Source organism: Pempheris klunzingeri, chromosome 17, assembly GCF_042242105.1.
Source record: "Pempheris klunzingeri isolate RE-2024b chromosome 17, fPemKlu1.hap1, whole genome shotgun sequence".
Taxonomy (NCBI): domain Eukaryota; kingdom Metazoa; phylum Chordata; class Actinopteri; order Acropomatiformes; family Pempheridae; genus Pempheris; species Pempheris klunzingeri.
The window spans coordinates 10684335-10707065 of record NC_092028.1 but is presented as its reverse complement, the minus strand read 5'-3'; the positions used below and the strand labels follow the sequence as shown (position 1 = coordinate 10707065).

The 22731-nt window shown below is 42.8% G+C and overlaps 2 protein-coding genes across 2 annotated transcripts; both read left to right on the top strand.

The window, feature by feature from the left end:
- The first annotated feature begins 354 nt into the window (after positions 1–354).
- srebf2 (sterol regulatory element binding transcription factor 2) lies at positions 355–17852 on the top strand. The gene is made up of 20 exons (XM_070847442.1): positions 355–689; positions 6163–6536; positions 7777–7969; positions 8093–8253; positions 8377–8529; positions 8667–8945; positions 9096–9210; positions 9303–9454; positions 9750–9954; positions 10069–10244; positions 10628–10877; positions 11016–11185; positions 11342–11513; positions 12176–12293; positions 12399–12508; positions 12767–12899; positions 13106–13277; positions 13975–14151; positions 15082–15193; positions 15491–17852. The coding sequence occupies exons 1-20, from the start codon at positions 599–601 to the stop codon at positions 15703–15705; spliced, it is 3528 nt and encodes a 1175-aa protein (XP_070703543.1). The 5' UTR covers positions 355–598; the 3' UTR covers positions 15706–17852.
- Positions 17853–18996: 1144 nt separating this feature from the next.
- nol12 (nucleolar protein 12) lies at positions 18997–20899 on the top strand. The gene is made up of 6 exons (XM_070847518.1): positions 18997–19142; positions 19519–19624; positions 19741–19789; positions 19893–20038; positions 20178–20275; positions 20426–20899. The coding sequence occupies exons 1-6, from the start codon at positions 19033–19035 to the stop codon at positions 20610–20612; spliced, it is 696 nt and encodes a 231-aa protein (XP_070703619.1). The 5' UTR covers positions 18997–19032; the 3' UTR covers positions 20613–20899.
- Positions 20900–22731: the final 1832 nt, after the last annotated feature.

The window sequence follows — 22731 nt, the reverse complement described above, 5'->3', positions numbered from 1 at the left end:
TAAGGAAACATACTTATCACAATGTTATGGGTGTTGCTTGATAGCAGGAACATACAAATCCTGTTAATTAATATGTCTGCAGTATTCATGTGACTGTATCTATTCATGAATGTATTTATATCACTATTACGTAGATGCTGAATTTCCCTTCAACCACCACCTTTATTCATGAAGGTAGGGGGCGCGGTTTATTCAAATAACACTGGAGCTTCTGATGGTTGACGTACTATCAGACCACGGTGAACACGACCTTGTCATTGGACGATCATGACTGGTCTCATGACAACAACAGCGAGGTCAGGACCAATCAGAGCCCGCCTTTGGCCACAGAGTCTGTTTGTGAATGACGTAATGAGCGTAAAACAAGATGGCGTCGTCTTAAGCATAAATCGGTGGTAAATGAGTTTATCGACGTAGAAGTCTGCCTCTCTTGAGGCGCAAGTGTTGATTTACGGTCGTTCGGGAAAAGAATAAGCTTCCTGGTCAGATAAGGGTGTTGTAGGCGTCGCTGAACGCCACAGAATCGCCTGCGAATCGTGTGGCTTTTCTCCAGCGACCCTCCGGTGACAGCCGGGGAGGCGAGCTGCTGACAGACAGGATGGACGGCGGAGAGTACATCTCCAGCATGGAGAACATGGACACGACTCTAGCGGAATTAGGGGACGAATTCACATTGGGAGACATCGACGGTGAGTAGTTGTGCCACTGCTGTCCACTGTTGTTGTTTCCTAATTTAGTGTTGGCCTGTCTGCGCTCAGTCCGACAGCTCTGTGAGATGCTCAACCTGCCCAGCGGAAGGAGGTCTGTCAGTGATTCTGCATAAGACACAAAGTTTGGTGTCAACGCAGTTACACTATAGCTAGTGTATATAGAGAGATCAGTATTTCAAAGTCCTACAGCCTAATATTTTGGCTAAAAAATGATAGATGGGTTATTGACTTAAGTCAGTGTGCACATTGCGAATACCACCTTTTGTAGATTATGACTTATGGAAGCTATTATGTCACATAGCCAGTTCAATATATCCACAAATTGTACATTTTAGGCTTTGAGGTTATGCTCTCTGTAGTGTTTTCGATGCTGTGTGTCACAGTAAACACTCGTGCTTCAATAGAAAAGTAATTGCTCTTTTACATAGAGTGTTACTTTCCATGAAGCAGAAGGGGTTTTTAGTCAGAGGTGTCATTTATCAGGATGCTGTGTATGTGGGCAGTGAAGGGAGACACAAGAGTGTGACTTGCTCATCATGCATGACTACGTTATTACAGGAAGCCGAGGACCATTGTTTAGATTTCATGACTTTCATGTCAAGATTTTGTAGAATTTAATGGAGGAAAAAAAAGCCTTTCGTGTTTCTTTTCCAAGGATATTCTGCCAAATTGTTGTGCAGAGTTTCTGGGACATCATCTCTGGAAAAGATCCCGTTCTGCACTTTGCAGGCATGCGCTCAGCGAACAAACAGCATCCCTGATCCCATCTCCCCCTTATCAAAACAAGTTTCACCCTTTGGCACAAAGTGAAAGGACAGGGCTTTTGGTATAACGCTGGCCAGCGCAGAGTCACCAGATTTCCATTAGGATGGAATTTTACTGAATGCTAAGTCACCAGACCGGACTGATGGAGTGGTGGCGTTTGTTTGTGTGGGGTCAGACAGTGTGAGATGAACTGGGTCTCGGGCCAGTGGGTTTATAATACTCGCCAACATACAACACTGTACTTAACAAGACAATGTAACAAACAATAATGGCCAACATTGATGATACTGCACACAGGCCTATGAAACATCTATGAAACTCTACCTGCCTTTGGTGTTAATTCTCTTTTCAAAGGGGGCCCTTGGACAGAATGAGCAGACAGCACAGCCCCAGCCACAGTTATGTAATCCCACTTAATCATTGTGTCAAAAGAGAGGAATGTACAGATTGTGTGTGTGTGTCTGAGAGAGAGAGAGAGATGACAACTGAGGGTTGACTGATGAATTCACAGTTGGAGCTGCAGTAAAGACAGCCCACACTTTAGTTTTGCTTCACTCAGCCTCCGTTAGGCCTGCAGCCAATCGATAAATCTAATTTTCCAACTGAAGAAGAATTGAATTACAGAATCATAAAAATCGTCTGCAATAATATTTTCTTCTGTTTCATGTATTTAAAATGACCACAGCCTCATTCAAATCTTGACCTCATTGTTCTCTTTGTGCAGCAGAGAGAGCAATGAGACTGGTTCACTGTAGACCTCCAAAGATATTTAACCTTTGTTCCTCAGACGAGCCATGTGCATTTCATTGAGTGAAAGATCTTAGAGGCCCCTGTAAGGGCTCACGGACTAGACCCTATATTCATCTAGAACATTCTCCCTCTCCCAATTATTCTCTTAGCAACTGCGGATCTGGTTATATAACCTGTTTTCTTTGCGCTGAGCAGCCGAGGAAACTGTCCCCCTTTGATGGATTTACCCTTTGTGTCAGCTTGTCTGAAGCTCTGGGGGCTCAGAGCTGCTTTGTCCTGTCTGTCATGAACAGTGTGCCCCCCATGGAGGCGTACAAGTGTCTGTCTGACTCTGCCCACATGATGTGTGCTTGTATATGTGACATGTGAAGGACAAGCGGGTAAAAGTTCTTGAGCTGAAAGACCAATCAATGTTCCTATGACACTGTATATCCAAATCTGTCTGACACTCTGTATTGTTTTCAATCAGGGCTGAATAAAAGATGATTCTGCACATTTTCAACCTGAACCATTTAATAGTCTATTTTTGCCATTATGAATAGGATTTAAGAAGTACTGCCACTGTTAATCTTCCTCTAGCACTGCTAACCTCACCGTGTCAACAAGTGTCACAGACACATGAATTACTATCCTTGGTTAGCCAGTTAGTCTGTTGTGACCTTCGTTTAAATCATATATATAAATAGATACATAGATTATAACACTTTTACTGTTTTCTACACTATACTGAAATGCAACAAGCGATGACAGATAGTCAGAGGTTGGTTGCTGTTGCTGACAAAAGTGAGAATGGCTTATTGTTAAATGTTTGTGAGAAAGTTTAATTTCTCTACTGTCTCAACTTTCCAGCCACATACATCTATTCTGGCTTCTAGGCCTTTTGTGTTGTGTTTAGGGTAAAATGTGATTGATATACAATAATGACAAAGTTAAATATAGTATGCTGCAGTTCTAAACTACAGCAGAAACCTTGCAAAAGTATAAGAGCCAACTAACTACACTAGTTAAGTGTTTACTTCATTGCATCGCTTTATGAAACAAGTAAAAATAAGAGAAAAATGGGTTAATAGATAAAATGACAAGATTTTTTGATTGATATTGAGTAGACACATTATTAGAGCACTGTATTAGAGTTTCCCCCTCACTCTAAGGCATTTTTTCCCAGTCCTGGTCCTGGAAGCTTATTGCCCTGCACGTTTTAGATGTTTCCTTGCTCCAACACACCCGATTCAAATGATCATCAATGTTTGTCATCCAGCCCGGCAGAAGCCTGATAATGAATCTCTTGTGTTGGTGCAGGCAATCATATAAAACATGTGTCCAGTAAGGATTTAAATAACGAATGTGATCAGTAATTGTCAGATGTCACAAAGTAGTGACTGGGATTTACTTCTACATGTGAAGCAAGGCAAACTTATTGTTAACTTGCACTGTAACATCAATAGAATGAAACAGGGCTGTTCAGATCTCTGGGCTGTGAAATATCCAGTGTCTCAGACAGACATTGCTAATATTAATTTGTAATCAATTTTCCCACTCAAAATATTAAAACAATAAAGGTTCTTCTCAATAGGATTGTGCTATGATGTCCCTCTGACATAGTCAGTGAGTCTGGTCTGTTGGATTGTCTAGTCTGACTCTGTTGTACAGTAAGACTAAGTTCAAGGCTGCAGACTCTGTTCACTGACCTGAACCTGATGGCTGAGGCCAGTATAGTATAGGCCATCAGTATCATACAGAACCTGTTAGGCAGCTGTAAAACCTTGAAGTTCCAAAGTCCTGTGGGACCATGAAAAACATGGTGTTTTCTACAATATTGGACCACAGGCTTGTGTTCCTCTCCAAACTGCTTTCCCCCCATAGATGTCAAGAAGTTAAAGTAAGTAAGAGATGTTGTCACCAAATAAGGATGGAAGATTTAAAAAAAAAAATAGTAGTATATAGATTGTAGTATTATATGTAAACAAACAAATTACATGTTATTATTTACATTTAGTTTTATTCATCAAAACATTTTGTGTATCCTTGAGGTCTAATAAATATATTGAATGTATTTTCTTCCTCCATAAAATACTTGCACTTTTTTTAAAGTGCTCTTCTTCCCTGCGTTTGCTGGATACACAGTGCTGCATATCTTGGTGTGTTATTTCCTCCTGTCAATCAGAGGAGTAGTGTGAAACCATTTCCTGGACTGTGTCTTGCATGTGTATCTTAATGTGTGTGTTTGATGCAAGTAAAACAGGAATGCACTTACAACAAACTGCTCCATAGCACTACTAGACATGAAAAAAAAAAAATCTCCTCTCAGTATAATGGAATTCAATTTAACAGCACCACAAACTACAGTCTCCTAAATTACCTTGTGTTAAATGAACACCTTAAATCAGGTTGAGTTTCTTTTTCTTCTTCACCCTTCAGTAACTTTAATTAAATAACCACTAATAGATTCACAGGAACCGACCACTGAGACACAGACGCAGACAAATGAAACTCTTCACTTTAGTAAAAAGTGTTCTATGCTTCAGATTGCTGAGAGAACATTACAGACTGCAGGGCAGCACATTTCTCACAGCATTCTTAAACCTCGAATACTAAGCTCCTCCTCATGAGATGGGATGTTTTTGGTTGGTCAGTAATCGGCCACTGAATTCAAATAATCAGATACAGAATTTTCTGGTTTGTAAGATTTAGGGCCACTGATCGCGTGTCATTACAGCTGTTGCTAGGCGACACACCTGTCTTCCTGAACTTTATCCCAAACTCCTGCAGACCAGGAAGATCCGGACACACACACAAAGCTTCACAAGCTGTGCAGAGCAAAATGGCTCTGACCACGTTCATGTGTTGCCCTCTGCTCATAATTCAGTGCTTTCTTAATTGAAATAAACATAAAGTTTATGCAAATAGTTAGTCGCTTTGATTAAAGTAAACACATACGTTTTATAAATTGATTTTGTGCTCATTCACTCCTTCCTTCAATAATTATAACCTTAACGAGGAGGTGATGATTTGCAGTTTTAGCGAGGTGGGTCACATAAGCAGGCCACTGAGTGTTAACCATCATATATATTGTATTATATTATTATCATATTACTGAACCCTAACACCCAGTATGTACATCACTTACCATCAAGGCAAAGTCTTTGATAAGTACAGTTTTGTATCTCTACTGTAAGTAAGGAGTCATTTACTGAGTTCGATTAGATGGTGTTTAACATGATCATCATAGTTCCATCCATCCAGCAGGCCTCTCTGTGCTGTCAGATTCAGATTTATCTAAGTGCTATTTTAACTTGCTCCCATTGTCTTTCTGGGCCATCAGTAAGATTACCTCGCATCTTTTCAAGGCTATCTGTTTGAAGGCCTTTTGTTTTCTGTACAGTCTGTTTACTGATTAATGACAGAACAGTAGCTGTTTCTGTGTGTGCATGCACCAATTCAAGGCCAGTCTGTGAAATTATCCAGGGCTCTCTTGTCTTATCTGTTAGTAATAAACAGCAATCACACATCAAGCCAGACCTATAGTTGGGCAACCATAATACCTCATAAGTTCTATCTCAAGGACACTTGGGAAAGTGGCATATATAGATTGTTACCTCCTGTTACCACAGTATTGGGTGTAGCCAGAGCCTGAGCTTAAAGGCAGTCAGATAACTTATCATCAGTTATGGGATTTATGTTGATCTGCTGCTGTCGATACATTATTCATATTCTATGTTATACAACATTTTGTTGTTTGTTGTGTCTCTTATTATTGAAATAATATTTCTCTGTATCGAACATTTCAAATTTCAGAATTGTAAAATCAAATGTTTGACATTTACCTCATGCTGTATTAACATCTTTCCCCCAATGCAAGAGCTTGTCCCTTATTACATAATTTAAACGTAACAAATCTAGACTTGTAATGTCCGTTCTGCTTTCTCCATCTCTTCAGAGATGCTGCAGTTTGTCAGCAACCAGGTGGGGGACTTCCCAGACTTATTTGAGGAGCATGTGACCTCAGCAGGCTCTATACAGAGTGGCGGCGCCAGCACCAGCCCACGACCTGCCATTCAAACCCCTCAGACTCCCCAGACACCAGCCCCTGCTTCCTACCAGAGCTCCGTCAGCCTCACCCCCTCCCAGACACTGTCTCCCCAGTCTGTTCCCCTCACCCCTCCACTCACTCCAGCACAGACCCCTTCTCCCACCACCGCTTCCACAGGGCAGCAGCAGGTGACCCGCAGCCCTCCACTCCTCCAGCCACGGCCTCAGGTGGTCCAGCCCATCCAGCCTCAGCCCCAACAGACGGCCCAGCCCACCATCCAGGTATCAAATATCTGACACTACTTTCACACACAAACCCTTTTGATATACATTTCGCTTATTGAAAGCTTTTGGTGGATTTGAATGGGCTATATTACTGCTGCTATGATGAATTAGTGCTGTAGTTTAAAGTCTCAGGGTGTTTTCAGAGTTCCTGTCTCTCTGTATTTTCATTATCTGTTGTAGAGAGAGTGTGGATTTATTTTCTGTTATTGTGCCATCCTTACTAAAAAACAGTCTCTGCTGACAGCAGAAAAAGTACTGCCAGAGCTCACCATCCCTATAACCAGTAATGCACACCTCAGCAAAACTGTTGTCAGGCTGAGAGATGTAATTTATTGTCTTGAGTGAATGACCTTTTTCCTAAAACAATAAATTTTTTCAACATTATTTTTTCAAAAAAGTATAGAACTCAGCAAACAAAGCATAAAAGGAACATCTGGTCACCTTTACATTCACTTCCTTCACATACAGGTCATGGAAATACATTCCAGTTCATACAGTAACAAATCAGTAATCATCTTGTGAGGTCACAAACCCAACCCATTTTCCCCTGGATTGTAAGAATTTGTAAGCCCTTAGATTTAGTGCACAAGTCATTCTTTCCATGTTTTGGATATTATTCACAATCCAGGCCGTCTTTGTTGGAGGTGCAGTCTGTAACCGTGTTTGTGTTACAGCTTTCTTGCTGGCTGCTAATAATATCTTTAGTAGATGTTTGTCTTTCATCTGTAAATGAGCTGCAATATCACCCAGATAGATTGTGGAGAAAGAGCAGTCATGTCAATGAATATATCAATATGTTGGTATCACATTTATCCAAAGATTTTATCTTATTGTTAAATTAAGTTTGTAAATATCTAAAAAAAAAAAAAGATTTTTCTAAGCTATATATATCTGAAATTTCCTACCTATAGTAAGATGTGAAGTCAATTCTATACCCTATAAGTTCAAGTTTTTTAAACTATTAGAATGCTGCTCGTATGAAGTCTCATAACCTAATACAGATTGTAACGGTACATCTAACTATGAAATTCCGAATCTTTCTCCTTTGCTATGTTCTCTGGGTTACAGCAGCCTGCTATCGATCTTAGTTGTTCCGCCTTATTGTAATCTTTTAAGCATGTTTGTGATCCACCCTCTTTCTCCTATTAAATCTGTCTTATGTGCATCAGATTTTTTAGTAACTCTGTGGAAATAATGCTTCTTGAGATGAAACTTTATTTTTTTTGCTTTAATGCAGATGCACACTCAGGGGATCCCTATGCAGACCCAGACCTTCCCAGTTCATACCCTGGTTCAGACGCACAGCCAGACGCCCCTGCCCATCCAGACCCAGGCAGCCCAAACGGTGATGATTGCCTCCAGTGGCGGACAGTCACGTTTCATCCAGAGCCCTGTCATCTGCCACCAGAACCCTGGTGCTGGTTTCCAAGGTGACTAAAGAGAGGAATAGGAGAGAGTTCTGTTGAACGTATGATACCGATGTCATGAAATGGTCGACATTGTGGTGAATTCACATTATAAAGAACATTATTTGTCTTGTCTCCTACTCCCAGTTCTCCAACCACAGATGCAGAGCATTATGACTTCACCACAGCTCCAACCAGTGACCATTCAGCACCAGCGTGTTCTGACCCCAGCCGGTCAGACCATCCAGACTCTCTCCACAGCGCCCACTACAGTCCACACTATGCAACAGCAGATGCAGCAAGTACCTGTAAGTACCCTAACTCGAACACTCTAACCCTAATTAGTTATAGAGTGTTTGGTGTATAGAAAAAACACAGATATAGGTAAGCAAAACATAAAAGCCTCTCACATTTGGACGTCTTTCCATCAGGTTCTGGTCCAGCAGCCTCAGATTCTGAAGACAGATTCACTGGTTCTGACAACGCTTAAACCAGATGGCACACAGGTGTTGTCTACCATGCAGAGCCCCACAGGGATCACCACCTTGACCACGCCCATCCAGAACACAGCTCTGCAAGTCCCGGTATATAGCTAGCATAAAAGATTTTATATTTCTATTCAGTAGTTACTAATGCTCACAATTTTGAACCCTTAAAAAGGAAAACTGTGCTGTCAATAATTCACACACAAGCTAATACAGCAACTGATTTCTGCTCCCAGACGCTGATGAGCAGTAACATCCTGACCACCGTCCCTGTTGTGATGGGAGGAGGAGACAAGCTGCCAATCAAGCAGCTACAGCCAGGCTCCTCCAACTGCACAAACGTCAAATCAAGCATGGACCAAGGCCAGATGATGGGAGGAGGATTAGGCCCGGGAGGAGTGGTGAAGGAGGGCGAGAGGAGGACAACCCACAACATTATCGAGAAGAGGTACCGGTCCTCCATCAACGACAAAATCGTGGAGCTCAGAGATCTGGTCATGGGCAATGACGCAAAGGTTAGTGATTTTCACACTGGGATGGTGAGACTTTAACAACACTTTGATATCATAAATTGTTTCAGAGCTTGAATTTTCGGGGAAAACCTCATTTATGAGTTTGACTGAAATTGGATCTTCACATGTCCTCTTCCGTGTCTCTCTTTCCAGATGCACAAGTCAGGAGTGCTGAGGAAGGCCATAGACTACATCAAGTACCTGCAACAGGTCAACCACAAACTACGTCAGGAGAACTTGGCCCTTAAGATGGCCAACCAGAAGAACAGTAAGTGTTTTACATCATTAAACATCGTAACCAGAGCATAATCTGTACCAATTTGAGATTTCAATCAGTCTCTCTCTCTCTCTCCATCTCAGAGCCAGTGACACTGCCTGAAGATGTGGAGCTTAAACAGGAAATAGTGATGATGTCACCTCCAGCCTCAGACTCTGGCTCTGGTTCCCCTCACCAGTTCTCTCCGTACTGTGTGGACTCAGAGCCAGGCAGCCCCTTGCTGGAGCACGATCAGGTAAAACACAAAGGTGGCATTAGGCCTCTTCTGTACGGTCTTTTCCGTTGTCTCATCATAACACACATTTGACATATTTGACACATTTGATGCTATATGATGTGCATGCCGTCACAACAGGGCCAATGTAGCAGTAACTACTCTCTTGTCACTAGACATCGTATGTGTCCACAATTAAATACAGTGTTGGCAAAGTATGCCGAACAAGACGTATGATGTAAGTTTAATGTAGATGTCTTCAGTATAATTGTTCATCATTGTGAACCTCTTCTTTATCTCTCTTTGTGTCTCTCAGTTGAAGAGTGAGCCAGACTCTCCCTCCTCGGTTGGAGTGATGGATCGTTCTCGACTGCTTCTCTGTGCCCTGACCTTCTTCTGCCTGTCCTTAAACCCGCTGCCATCTTTGTTGGGCTCTGAGGCCTCAGTGAACCCCAGCGTATCTGCAGGCCATGGGCCCTCTAGAACCCTTTTCTGGTTCCCAAGTCACACGCAGGACTTCGGTGAGCAGGCTGACCCTTCTGTTTATCAGCGACAGACGTTGTGGCACAGCAGGATACTTGGCTGTTAGATGTGTAATGACCTTACCACGTGTCTCATTTCTTCGCATCCTCCAGCATCCTGGCTGCGGTGCCTGTTGCCGTGGGTGATGGTGTGGGTGCTGAGCGGGGTGGGAGCGGTGTGGGGCTGTGTCAGGGTGCTCTACCTGTGGGAGCCTGTCACACCTCTTCACTCGCCAAAATCTGTGTCATTCTGGAGGCATCGCAAACAAGCCGACCTGCATCTCAACCGGGTGAGTACAGATCAGTGTGTTATTTCTATGTATTTTTCCTTGCATATGTTACTTTGTGTGTTAAGGAAACTTTTTAAAGAAGGAGTGAGATGGCATTTCTAAATAAATGGAAAAATATGAATACTGGTTTCACATATTCTTTTCTACAACTTTGGATGCACTTGGAGAATTAGATTTTATGTTTTACTTCATTTCTTTTTCTCATCATTTTGATGTCTCAGTTTAGCCTGCCTGTTCGCTGCATGCAAATGTTTTTAGCGTTTGCTCAATTTGTGATCTAACACTATCTTTGCATGCCCCCCCCCCATCTTTCAGTCTTTAAGTCATTTTTTTCCCGAATACTGTTTAGCTTACTATTATTTCTCGTCTCGTCTCGCCTGCAGGGAGATTACACAGCAGCTATGGCCAGCTTAGAGACCTGCCTGTCCATCTTGACCAGAGCTCTTCCCTCTACCAATCTGGACCTGGTCTGCTCGCTGTCCTGGAATCTAATTCGCTACTTCTTGCATCGTCCAACACCTCTGGGCTGGCTGGTTCACCAGGTTGGGGGAAAGCATGAGGGAGAGGAGGCAAGGACCAGTGCGAAGGACGCAGCACTGGTTTGCCATCGGCTGAGCCAGCTGCAACTCACAGGTGATTGGTGTGAAGAAATTGGGCAGATGCTGTACACAATACATAAAAATCATTTTTACACCTTCCTTTCATTTTGCTATCAAGATTTAAGCACAGTGATACAGTTTCTGCTCTCTCTCTCTCTCTCTCTCTCTGCAGGAAAGCTGCCTCAGCGTAGCAGCCTGTGGGCTTTGTCTCTCTCTCTGAGCGCCGTCAACCTCAGCGAGAGTGCCCAAGGCAAGATGGCCCCTGCCCAGCTCACCCAGATCTATGTTACTGCAGCAACAGCCCTGCGTACCTTGCTGGGCCACCATCTTTCCTGTCTACCTGTAAGTCTCTTGTGTCTGTCATCACTACCTGTCTCATTATTTGTCCAGTTCATCTCATAAACCATCACAAACAGCACCGCAGGGGAAATAAAGACTAATTTTCACCAGTGTGTGATTTTCTTTTAATAATTGGCTTCTTCCGTGTCTTCCTCTCAGGGTTATCTGTTGTGTTGCGCTGAGAGTGTGGCCAACCAATCAGAGACCAAGCCCATCCCAGACTGCCTGCGCTGGCTCTTCACCCCACTGGGTAGGCAGTTCTTCCTCAGTTGTGATTGGTCGGTGAAGTCAGAGAGCACCGACGAGGTGTACACTTCACAGAGAGACCCAGGTATGTCATACATACAGGTGTTGGACCGTATTCTATTTTACTTCTAATGTCTTTCTTTCATTCTTCTATTATTCCATTCTCACTTCCTTCTAATTTTAACTTAATTTTTCATGGAGATCACGGATGTAGGCAGCCAAAATGAGTTTCCTCAGTAGGGTGGCTGGGTCAGCCTCAGAGATGGGCTAAGGAGCTCATATATCTGGAACTCGTTTAAAGGAACCAGCCAGTTCTTTTGGAGGTTTTACCTTATATATCACATCTGGCTTGGAAACGTATCGAGATCTGCCAGGATAAGCTGCAAAAAAGTAGCTGAGGAGAGGGACATCAGGACCACATTGCTTATCCTGCTGCCACCGATAAGTGTCAGAAAATGGATAGATATAATATTGAATCATGTTGGCCAAATTGGCTGGGTTAGCGTAGGAGATCTGCTGCACTGTGCGGAACTTTATATACCTAGAATAAATAGTATGATTCTTTGCTGTGCTGGGAAACTCGACTCGACAGATTAACTCGTAAATATTTTATGACTTTTTACTGAATGTATAAATTCAGTATTTTGCTGGTTGTCTTTGCCTTACCTATGAACACAAACTATAAATATATGTAAATTAAAAATGCCTTGTGCTGCTGATTTAACTGCTTCCCTCTTTTTCTTCCAGCTGACCCCATTGCCCAGCTGCACCGCTGTTTCTGCAGGAAGCTTTTGGAGAGAGCTGTTCACACCCTCATCCAGCCACAGAGTGACTCTGAAGCAGACAAACGCAAGGACGACTCTGGGTAAGGCAGGAGTACCAGCAGTATTTTTGACAGTTTGATGTGAATTAATTAATTAATCCCTGGATCTGTTGACCCCCTTTTCTCTTGGTCTGTTCCCCCTTTCAGGGAGTTTTCCAATGCTCTAGAGTTCCTGCAGTTATTGAACAGCTGTACAGAGGACTCAACTTCCCCTCCTCCTCCTTTCTCAACTCCTCCCAATCACACCACCACTCCAGGTATGATGATCATGGAGAGAACAAGCCTGTCCAATCACAAGAAGGCAGTAATCACATCGGATGTTTGTGTGGGGAAGAGGCTGAACCTTTTTTACTTCAGTGACAATTAACCAGATAGCCGTCTGAGTTGCTACTGTGAACACGAATAGATTTTATTTGGCTCTGTTTCTCATATACGGACAACCAAATTAGCATTTAGGATCAACTTTTTATATAATTTTTTCATTCTACATCATTTCCTTCTGTTCCTCCTGCCAGTGGGTGACCCAGTGAGTCGTTGGTGGGCTTTGGTCCTGAAGGCTGCTGTGCATTGGCTGCAGGGCGATGATGTCGCCGTGAGGTCACTGTTGGCAGAAGCAGAGCGGATGCCGAGGGCTCTGCACACTCTTGAGTAAGTGAAGTAAAAAATGTTCAGTACACCTACAAATCACAAGCTCCCACTCTACAAGACATTAAGATAGACATGATGAAGATGAAGCATCATGAAGTTTTCAGAGACATGGAAGTCCTAACTTTGTACAGGGTTATCTCTCACCTAAACTTTATCTAAAGAGATGAATGTCTTCTCACTGTCTGTCTCTCGTCGCTCTTTTTCAGCCACCCTCTGCCCAAGGCTGTGCTTCTGCTTTGCAAGGCAGTTCAGATGAGTCTGTCCCCTCTGAAGGGAGAAGGGGCAGTAGCCTGCCTGTCCCACTGTGACAGAGCCAGCAGCTACCTGCGCTCCAGTATCTCCGTGCCTCTCACCCAATCTGGGAACTGGCTGAACAAGGTAGTGGTTAGATAATCCCTTACAACAACACTGGCACTAGTTTCTTCTCAGATCTGCTCTGGATTTGTGGTTGGAGTGTTTGATACGGAACATGTTTTGTCTGCTTTCTTGCACACGTGTCATATTAGCTTATCTGGACACACTGAGGTTGCTGCATTCAGGGGTTGATCATGCAATTACACATCCGCGCACACACTGCATGCTCAGTTGGGGTCAGGGCGGGCTGACGTGGGGCTGTGTGTGTGTGTGTGTGTGTGTGTGTGTGTGTGTGTGTGTGTGTGTGTGTGTGTGTGTGTGTGTGCGCTGTGTGGGTAGCAGGAGGTGGCTGTGGTGCATTGTAGTTGCATTGCATGATCCTGAAGCCGAGTGCAATGTGTCTGCAGTGCAGTACAGAGGCCTCCCCGATCTGCACGCACCCGCTACACACCGCACCATTTCACATTAGACAGCACCGAATATCATGTGGTCACATTTTGATTTTTGGCATGCATATTGGGCGAGGTGCATTGGTAATGATGGTTGGTTGTCGTTGGTGGGTATTTGGCATATTTAAGTCACACCTTGGGTCACAAATGTTTCTTTTAGAAGTATAAATCAGCCACAGTAAATGGATAGCATAAATAACTTCTCTCAATAATTCCACCTTGTGTAAATGCGCCAAGCAGCACTTTGATCTTCATCTTCTTTCACTTCCTAGGGGGTGGAGCTGCTGGTCTGTGACCTTCTACTGACCTTGAGGACCAGTTTATGGCAGCGAGGAGGCAGCAGTAATGGAGAACCTGGCCCAGCCCCTGGATCCCAGTTGGCTGGTTTCCAGAGGGACCTCAGCACGCTCAGAAAGCTCACACAGTGCTACAGGCAGGCACAACACAAGGTACATCTGTGACTAGACCAAGTCAGACATTCAGTCAGAAGAGTGTACATTATTATATTGTTTATATTATAAAAGGAACCGAAAGCTGCAACAACAATATTAAAGCCTACATTCTGGTCAATTTCCTCAAGTGTTAGGAACATTTATAAGAGCAGCATAGGCAGAAAATCCTTCTCTGTAGCAATACTTCTAAAAAAATGTGCATGATTTTTAATAAGAGCTAAGGAATTGTAGGTAACTGCCAGGGATTCGTCATTCTGAACTAGACCGTACTGTGTTTCCTTTAATGGCAACATGGCAAGATTATTCAGTACACTTGTGTTTTTGATTAATTTGTTGCTCATTTTGCTTTTTAAATGTCGAAAATAGGGACAAATGCCAATAACAAGTTATTGGAGCCTTAGAATAAGCTTTCATTGTCTAGAAGCCAAACAGAGCAAATAAAAAATCCCATAAATCATCTGGCACCTGCTGATCTTTTTCATGATAATAGCATATTTACTGTATCAGAAATCAACTTCTCTACCAATTTCACCACCTACTGAAATCTCACTGCAGTTTAACACATCAATCACACCCGTGGGGTTTGCTGGAGTCGTCATTACTGTAGCCAGGAGGTATTTAACAACTACTGCTTTCACAGCGGTCAGTGATCATTAGTTATGTTTTGGCTTCTGCAAGAGTCTAAAAACCACCTGAACTGCGTCCTTTTATGAGGTTCTGTGAGACCACTGACTAAGAAATATTCACTCATGGTGCTGTGAGGCACTTTGAATGAAAGGCTTGACTAAAGGCAGAATATTTCTTTTATAATATCCCTGATCGTGCACTGTATGTGGTGTGAAATGATGTGTGTTTCTCTGCTCTGATATCACTCAGACAAACACCTGGAAATAGTTGATGATGACAGTGTTTTTTTTTTTCCTGCAGGTGTTTCTTCATGAGACAACAGTGAGGCTGATGGCTGGAGCCAGTCCCACGAGGACACACCAACTACTGGAGCACAACCTCCGACGCAGGACACACAGCTCCTACACAGCCGGTAGGGAGACTCAAACTCTTACCTGTTGCTTTAAGTACAAACCTCAGAACAGTCACATCCACACACACAAACTCAGCGTGGAAGTTCACCTTGACAGCAGGCACAGTTCCCCTGTGGTTGTTCTTAATCTTAATTAGTGGCAAAATAGAAAAACTGACTTGAAATAGATCTAGAAGGCAACATAACCCTGTTAGCACTCATTTAAATGCACAAATACACACACATACGCATACCAGGAGGCAATGGACACTAATTTGCATTTTTCACCCGTCTTTTCCTCCTCCCCCTGCTGCGAAGGTGATTGCGTCCTTGGTGAGAGGGAGAGGGCTCATGCCATCCTGCTGGCTTGCCGCCATCTGCCCATGCCCCTGCTAACTCCACCCGGGCACCGCGCACGCCTGCTAGCCGAGGCCAAGCGCACCCTGGAGCGGGTGGGAGACCGGCGGTCCCTGCAGGACTGTCAACAGATCCTGCTGCGCCTCAGTGGGGGCACGACCATCGCTGCCTCCTGAACACACACACACACACACACACACACACGCACACACACACACACACACACACACTGCTAGAACAAACAGACACAGACTAGGGCTACTCACAAAACAATGAAAATACAAACTGCAATTTGCTATCGTGCATACAAAGATGTGAACCAGGCAACTTATCCACCAACAACATGTAACTCTGAAATATCACTCATCAGCCTCATATTGATTAAGGGCCATGAATATAAACACTTTATTTCAAACTGCTACACTTTTCTCATAACTTCAACTGTTAGTCCTGTATCCACACCAAAACCCTTGAAGGCTTCTCATTTGCTCCTTTAATGCTTAGTTTCTTTGTTGCAGCACAATCATGCCATCTTCTGGTCACTAATGGTACCATGCTGGTTAACTGCCTCATTTTAAACAATGCTACACAGCAAGGAAAATCAGGTTAAATAGGCCCCAAAGGGAAAAGGGACCATTATCTAATAGCTGTTTAAATTAATTCAATGCAGCAGTGCATTTATTAGCTGTAGGATACCAAGCTGTACAATCATTATTGACACACGGCAACATGAGTGCTACAATAACTGTGTAATGTCTCATTAAAATTTCAGGCTTCGATTAAAGACGTCTGAGTATTCAAGAGAAGACAGCCGAGGTCTGTCAAGCACGGCTGTGCTGTTAATGCAGACAGAAGGACTAGCTTGCTTTTAACCATACAGTGCTGAGTCTCTTCTTATCTACCTCATAGCACAGTACAATGCCAGCATTGTACTGTGGAGAAAAATAGGATATTTAAGCACCACGTCAGTTACCCTGAATTTGAATTAATTGACAATTTAAAAGTGGCGATTCAGTCCAGTGCAGCGTAATTTTGATAAAGCGTCTCTGAGCTGCTGCTGACATGCTCACAAAAAACAGGGAAAAATGATTGGATATCTAAAGAACAGAGGGAATCAGCCAATTATGGGCCAATAGGTTTGACAATGCCTACCTATACACGCGCGCACACACATTACACAAAGTAATTGCATACAAACTCACAATATGATTGTATATAGGTTGTACATAGGCTGATAAACAGTAGATTAAACCCACTGCTTGAGAGGAGACACACACATTAAAGAAAGCATCGTAACATGTCAAAGTTGACTCGTACGGTTTCCTGTCAGAGTCTGGATCTGGCGGCGTGAAGTTCTGACCAGGAGAGCGAGGTAGGCTGCCTCACCCTTAAAGTGGCACTCCACCGTCAAACTCTCACCTGCCGTGGCCTTACATGGTGGCTTCAAAAGAAAGTGTTTGATGGAGAAGAGCAGCTGTGGTCAGTTTGAGCTCATGATGTATCAAATCATCCATAAAAATCCCTGTTGTCCTTTCCTGTAAGCCACCCGAGGGGCAGTGAGTGTCAGATACTCTAAAGATGTTTGGTGGTTTAAAACTTGAAGGTCAGTCTCAGCCCAAATGGTCCAAACACTGATAAAAGTGAGGAATGGTATTTTTCAGAAGCGATGTCTGCATATGATGTAAAGCTCTCAAGCAAAATGGCCTTGATGTAATGTAAAAAAAAATATTTTATTATGTTTCATCATGTTTGGAAGGGATGAGGAGTTTTATCTTTGTGTCCAATTCACTTTTTATTTGTAATTGTTGACCTATTCATGATACGCAATTCTGTCATTTCTGTTTCTGAGCTCTGATTATCTTATTTAATGGTTATGTAATGTAATTTTAATATAAATGCTTTTTATGGAAGGGAGGGGCAGTTTTACAGTTATGTCACTGTTATTTTATATTGATAAAAGCAGCTTAGGGTCAGAAATTGTCGGAGTGGATCTCTAATAGGAAGATGTTGTGTATTTTACTGAAGAAGTTATGCCCACCTTTTAACAATTAGATTGATATTTTAGAATCACTCTTTCTTTGGTACACGCTGTAATTTTTAAAATACAAGCAAACACACAAGTATGCTTGTAGAAATTTCCAGTTTGTCTTCCAGGTCAACCCGAGGGTTTCGTCTAGATGGTAACGTTAGATTTGCAAAGCTCTCGCAAGATTAGGTTCAGGTTTAGGTCAGGTTTAAAGAATGCCGTCTACAGGCAGAGGTATTTAAGCCAATGCTGGTTATTCTGTCAGTGATGTAGGAAATAAACGATGATCCCAGCCCATCCCATTCATTGTGTATTATTCTGTTCTCCCCTCCACATTGTGACCAGGATCAGTCCTGTTTAGTGATTTTTCATAAATCCACATGGATGGTTTAGGGTTAGGGTAAAGCTTGACAAACAACGGACACAATGGAAAAGAAGATGCGTATAGATTTCACATGAGTTGCAAAGCTATGGTTACCATCTAGACACCCAAGGTGTACATCAACAACCTAAAGAGTCATGAAAATACTTATTGCAGGTTTTCTTTCCTGATTGGTCAAAGTATGCAAAGACGAAAGCAAAGCTCAGCTAGCAATCAGCAGGCAGGAGTTTTTGCTATCATTAGAATTATGTTACAGTTATTTTTTGTCTTCCCCTTTTATGTGTTTTATTGTCTGAATTTCTGTGTTCATTTTGATCTTTGTTTTTATAATAAAACAACACATGACAGTGGTTGGCGTATATGATCTTTCAGTAATAAAAGTGTCATACTTGTTGTATTGTGTAAAATGGGAAGTACAAAAAGCAGAGGAAATGGAGAAAAAAAAGAGAGAGAACACTACATTTTGTGTTTCATCTGAGCATGGGTATTGGTTGGAGTGTGAATGCCAGCGTACATCTGATGAGGATGACTGCCTGAAGTTTATTGCTTTCCTCTTTCACACACGCTCTGTGTGGCCAATTGGTGAACACTGGACACCTCAGTCTAAATGAAACACTCTCAGCAATTTACAGAGAGGTGACATGCCTGGATACATAATGAGTCCCTGAAGGGATTGGAAACACCACAGAGGTGTCAGAGGAGTCAGGGCAACGCCAGTACCAAATTAGAAAGTATCAAATAAAATGGAAGGCAAAGAACTCATCTCGTGATTGGCAAAAATACAGACCATGTAACCTCATTTGAGGTGGTATCATATTCAGTCTCATTAATATATCAAAAAGATAACATGACCTGGTGTAAAATCCATATGTGGACCCTGTAGTTTAAGTTTAAATGGCAGCAACAACAGCACCTCTTAAAACAACGGTGTTTATTTTAGGTGATGTGTGATTTCACCTACTGTACGGTCTTAACATGTTTAGGGTGTGCGGAACTTTTCTAGACTGGTATTACGTATTTCTAGTCGGACACATTTTAATGACGTGCCACATAGGAAGGCAAGCCGGAAGTGTATTGTAAACTCACGTGTGAAACATGAAAAATGCGAAAAAGCATAACAATGTGCCCCCAAATGCCAAATTCAAGTCGGGCTCCAAGAAGAGAGAAAACAAATGCATCGTTACGTTTGACGACAAAGACAGACAGTAAGTTTATCCACTGATAAGCGTGTTTTAACATACTGTGGTTGTTAGCTAGCATCCTGCTGTTAGCCGTGGCTTGCCTATTTCAATATCAGGTTAGCATTAGCTTTCTGCTGAGTGTTTTGATTGTAGTGTGAAGTTTTAACGAGATTGTTTATGTTAAGGGTTTTTCTTATGACAGAACAAAACCAAATTCCCCAAAGCTTTAACGAAAGCAACAATTTAATCACATTTTCACAACTACACTGTGTAAAATATTGACATTTGTATCATTGTAGTGTTCTTCTAAGCCATATTGTTTCTTTATTTACTATCTTTATTTTTTCGTTTTCATTTCTTCACATATCAAAAACCCTCACTGACCAATGTGTCTTTTCAGGGACTATTTAACTGGTTTCCATAAGCGAAAGGTGGAAAGGAGGAAAGCAGCAGTGGCAGAAATCCGAAAGAAAATAAAGGACGAACAGATCAGAGTCCGGGAAGAGGTACGTGTAAAGTAAAAGCACACAAAGTTACATTCTGTTTTGATCCACACAAACTGAGCTGTGTGAGCACATAAGGAAAGGATGTGCTGGTCTTATATTTGGGTGTTTGCTTTCAGAGGCATAAAGAATACATTAAGATGTTGAAGGAAAGAAATGAGGCTCTTGGTAAGTTTGAGGCAAAAGTCTGTTTTAAAGTCATTTTACTCATTTGTAGCCCCTGAGAATCTGTGCTAACATTTTATTTTCTTCACTTGATCCCCCTTCTCAGCGGCCGCTGAAGATGATCTGGAAGATATGGTAACCGGCATGACAGAGTCTGTTCAATACGATCACCCAAACCACACTGTCACCGTGACAACCATCAGTGATCTTGACCTCACAGGGGGTCACCTGTTAGGACCTGCAGCAACTCAGGTAAGCGAGGAATTATCTATTCATCATTCATCTTCTTCCATGATCAATGATCAATTTTACTGCTTCTAGCTCTAGTATTGTAAGGTTTTTGATACAAATGAAAAAAACTTTATTAACAATGTGAATGTTTGCTTTCAAGGATAATGGGGTGAGCAAGGTTGAAGAAAGTGGGGAGGAAAAGGAGGAAAAAATAGAGGCAATGCCAAGAAAAGCAGGGAATCCAATCCTCAACAAAAAGTAAGCTTTTTTTTTTTACCTTTTCATTGGCTAAATGTGCTAAACAACCCTGCTGTGGTGACACAACAGCTGTTTTCAGATGCTCCTTCCATTTATCTGCCTGTAATCCTCCAGCCCATCTGAGCTCAGCTGTTTCTTTTTTTGCTGCAGGATCCGCTCCCTGAATGCGTCGCTCAGCACTTGCACCAGCAAGCGGAAGAGGAAAGGGAAGCAGGAAGGCCGAAGAGGCAGGACAGACAAGAGATCCGGTGCCACAGAGGGTAAAAACAGAGGCAAGAAGACCAGCAAGTGGAAGAGACGCCGACACAGTGGGAAAAGGGTGCATCTTCAGGAGTGAAGGAATGTGTGGAAAAATATAATGCAGGGTTTGAACTGTGAAGGGACTTGACAAACAATCTGGACTTTGGAGTATTTATGCCCCTGTGTTTCAGCAGGATGTGTGTATGCTGAGAAGATTGTTGGGTGCTCAGTATTTCCACAGTACCTGCCTTTGTGCTCACATTTGTACACCTCTCAAAGCAAATCTCTTTTTTTGTAGCGTTATTTCTTAATCATATACAAGCTGTACCGCATTTTCCTACATTTTAATGAATAAAAGATTGATCTTGCAAAGAAGCGACCCCCTGATGCAGCCACATCTCAAAAACCGTCAGTGTGCTCTGTGTGGAATTTTTTTCTTCCCATTGTTTAATAGGAAACCTGACACTGTTGTCAACATCCTCTCTAGAAAATCAGGAAATCAACCCTTAGCTCTGTGTTTCCCCATAGCTCAGCATTACCTGTGTGTGCAATCTAAAGGAGAACCTGCCGCAGAACCGTAGTCCTCATCCGAAAACCTTATACCAGACAGCCAATGGTTTTAATGTATGTTAAACCCCCACCTCACCAGTGTTTATTTATTTACGTTAACCTGAGCCAGCGTGTGCCAGCTGTCACTAGCATGAGCGTTTCATTTCGCTTTCTAAAGCCCATGATATTTAATACAACCGCTCAATAGAGGAACCAGAGGGCCACTGGCTCCATGTTGGCTCCACGTCTGTGCGCGCGTCAGGGTCTCCGCTGTGTTAACTGAGAGCCACTATGGCCGTCATGGATGCTTCAGTTTCAGTCATTGTCACAACAGCCAATCGGATTGATTTGAGAGTTTGGCAGCTCGGGAGAAAAGAGAGCATGGGGAAGAGGAGGCATGTGCCTGATGGGGGTCTGATGGACAGTTTATCTTCGGACTCATGATGGTATTCTCAACGTGGAGCTGACAGCAGGAACCTCTTGTCAGGTAATGCTCATAATTGTCTCGTAATTCTTATGTCAAAGCCATTGTACAGTATTCTCTGTTTTCATTATCCACTTTGTACTGTTTTAGTAGGTTCATTTACTTTAACTACTTGAGGTTGTGCTGCCTGTAAATGCTGTTAGATAACAGTAAATGTGCCCAGTGAATGGTAGTAATGCTACTCTGTGGGGAGCTTTGACAGTGCTCTCACTGGATTGTGTTTCACTGTCCTCTAAGTGTGATTAGTTATCACCTACCTTAACAGTTCCGCTTCAGATCTTGCATGAACCATGAAATAAAAGATCCCCTCAGGTATTCATTCTGAGCCGCTGCTCTGTGCTTACACCTGTCTCAAGTAATGCAGCCTCATTGCCAGACTCAACAGGCTTTTTTTTTTTTTTATTCTCAAGAAGACTAATAGCCTTGCTTTGCTCTTCTTTCATCTCAACACTTGTGGAAGATGCTCTGCAGCTTTTGGAAGATATATGTCTTTTTGCACATCAGCACATAACACTGCTATACTTGCTTTAAAGAGGGCTACACATTTTTAAGGGTAAAGTCACTGCAGATTTCTTCCATTTATACTTAGAAGAGTTTGTGCTATTAGTGCTTGTTTTATTTTTTATAATGAAACTGCTTCTTATCCCCCTTGCTGTTCTTTTCTCTGCAGGATGAGATGATTGTGCAGGTTTCCCCCTCTGGACTCACCATGCCCCTCTCCGGCGATGAGCCCATCTGCCCCAAGTTCCAGCCCAACATATTCGACCCCTCCCGCTGCCACGACTGCCTGCGCCAGAGGCACCTGCACGCCGGCGCAGGGGAGATCACTGAGGCGGCACCACAGGAGAAATCCACAGCAGAGACTGGAAATGAGGCTAAAACTGGGATTGGCATTGGGGCTGGATCAGGCAAAGGAGTGCTGTTAACGCCGATCCCATCCCAGGCAGAGGAAAGAGACACCAGCAGTAAGGTAAGAAGAGAGAAGAGAGGGGAGGAGATGAACAGAGCAGCTAGGTAACAGCATAGAGATGGGAACAAGAGCAGAATGAGTGCTGGGTGATGGGATTAGCTGGACCGCAAGACAGGCAGGGAGGTGAGCACATTAGAGGTCACAGGTGAAGTCAGCAAGACACTGATATTACGTGTTAAGTAAAGGTAAACAGAGTGAGGTGCTACTTGTATT

Coding starts and splice junctions, on each gene's coding strand:
- srebf2 (XM_070847442.1), top strand. CDS start 599: ATGGACGGCGGAGAGTACATCTCCAGCATGGAGAACATGGACACGACT. Junction 8,946..9,095: donor TCATGGGCAATGACGCAAAG/GTTAGTGATTTT, acceptor CTCTCTTTCCAG/ATGCACAAGTCAGGAGTGCT. Junction 12,900..13,105: donor AGGGCTCTGCACACTCTTGA/GTAAGTGAAGTA, acceptor GCTCTTTTTCAG/CCACCCTCTGCCCAAGGCTG.
- nol12 (XM_070847518.1), top strand. CDS start 19,033: ATGAAAAATGCGAAAAAGCATAACAATGTGCCCCCAAATGCCAAATTC. Junction 19,143..19,518: donor TTTGACGACAAAGACAGACA/GTAAGTTTATCC, acceptor GTGTCTTTTCAG/GGACTATTTAACTGGTTTCC. Junction 19,790..19,892: donor GGAAAGAAATGAGGCTCTTG/GTAAGTTTGAGG, acceptor CCCCCTTCTCAG/CGGCCGCTGAAGATGATCTG.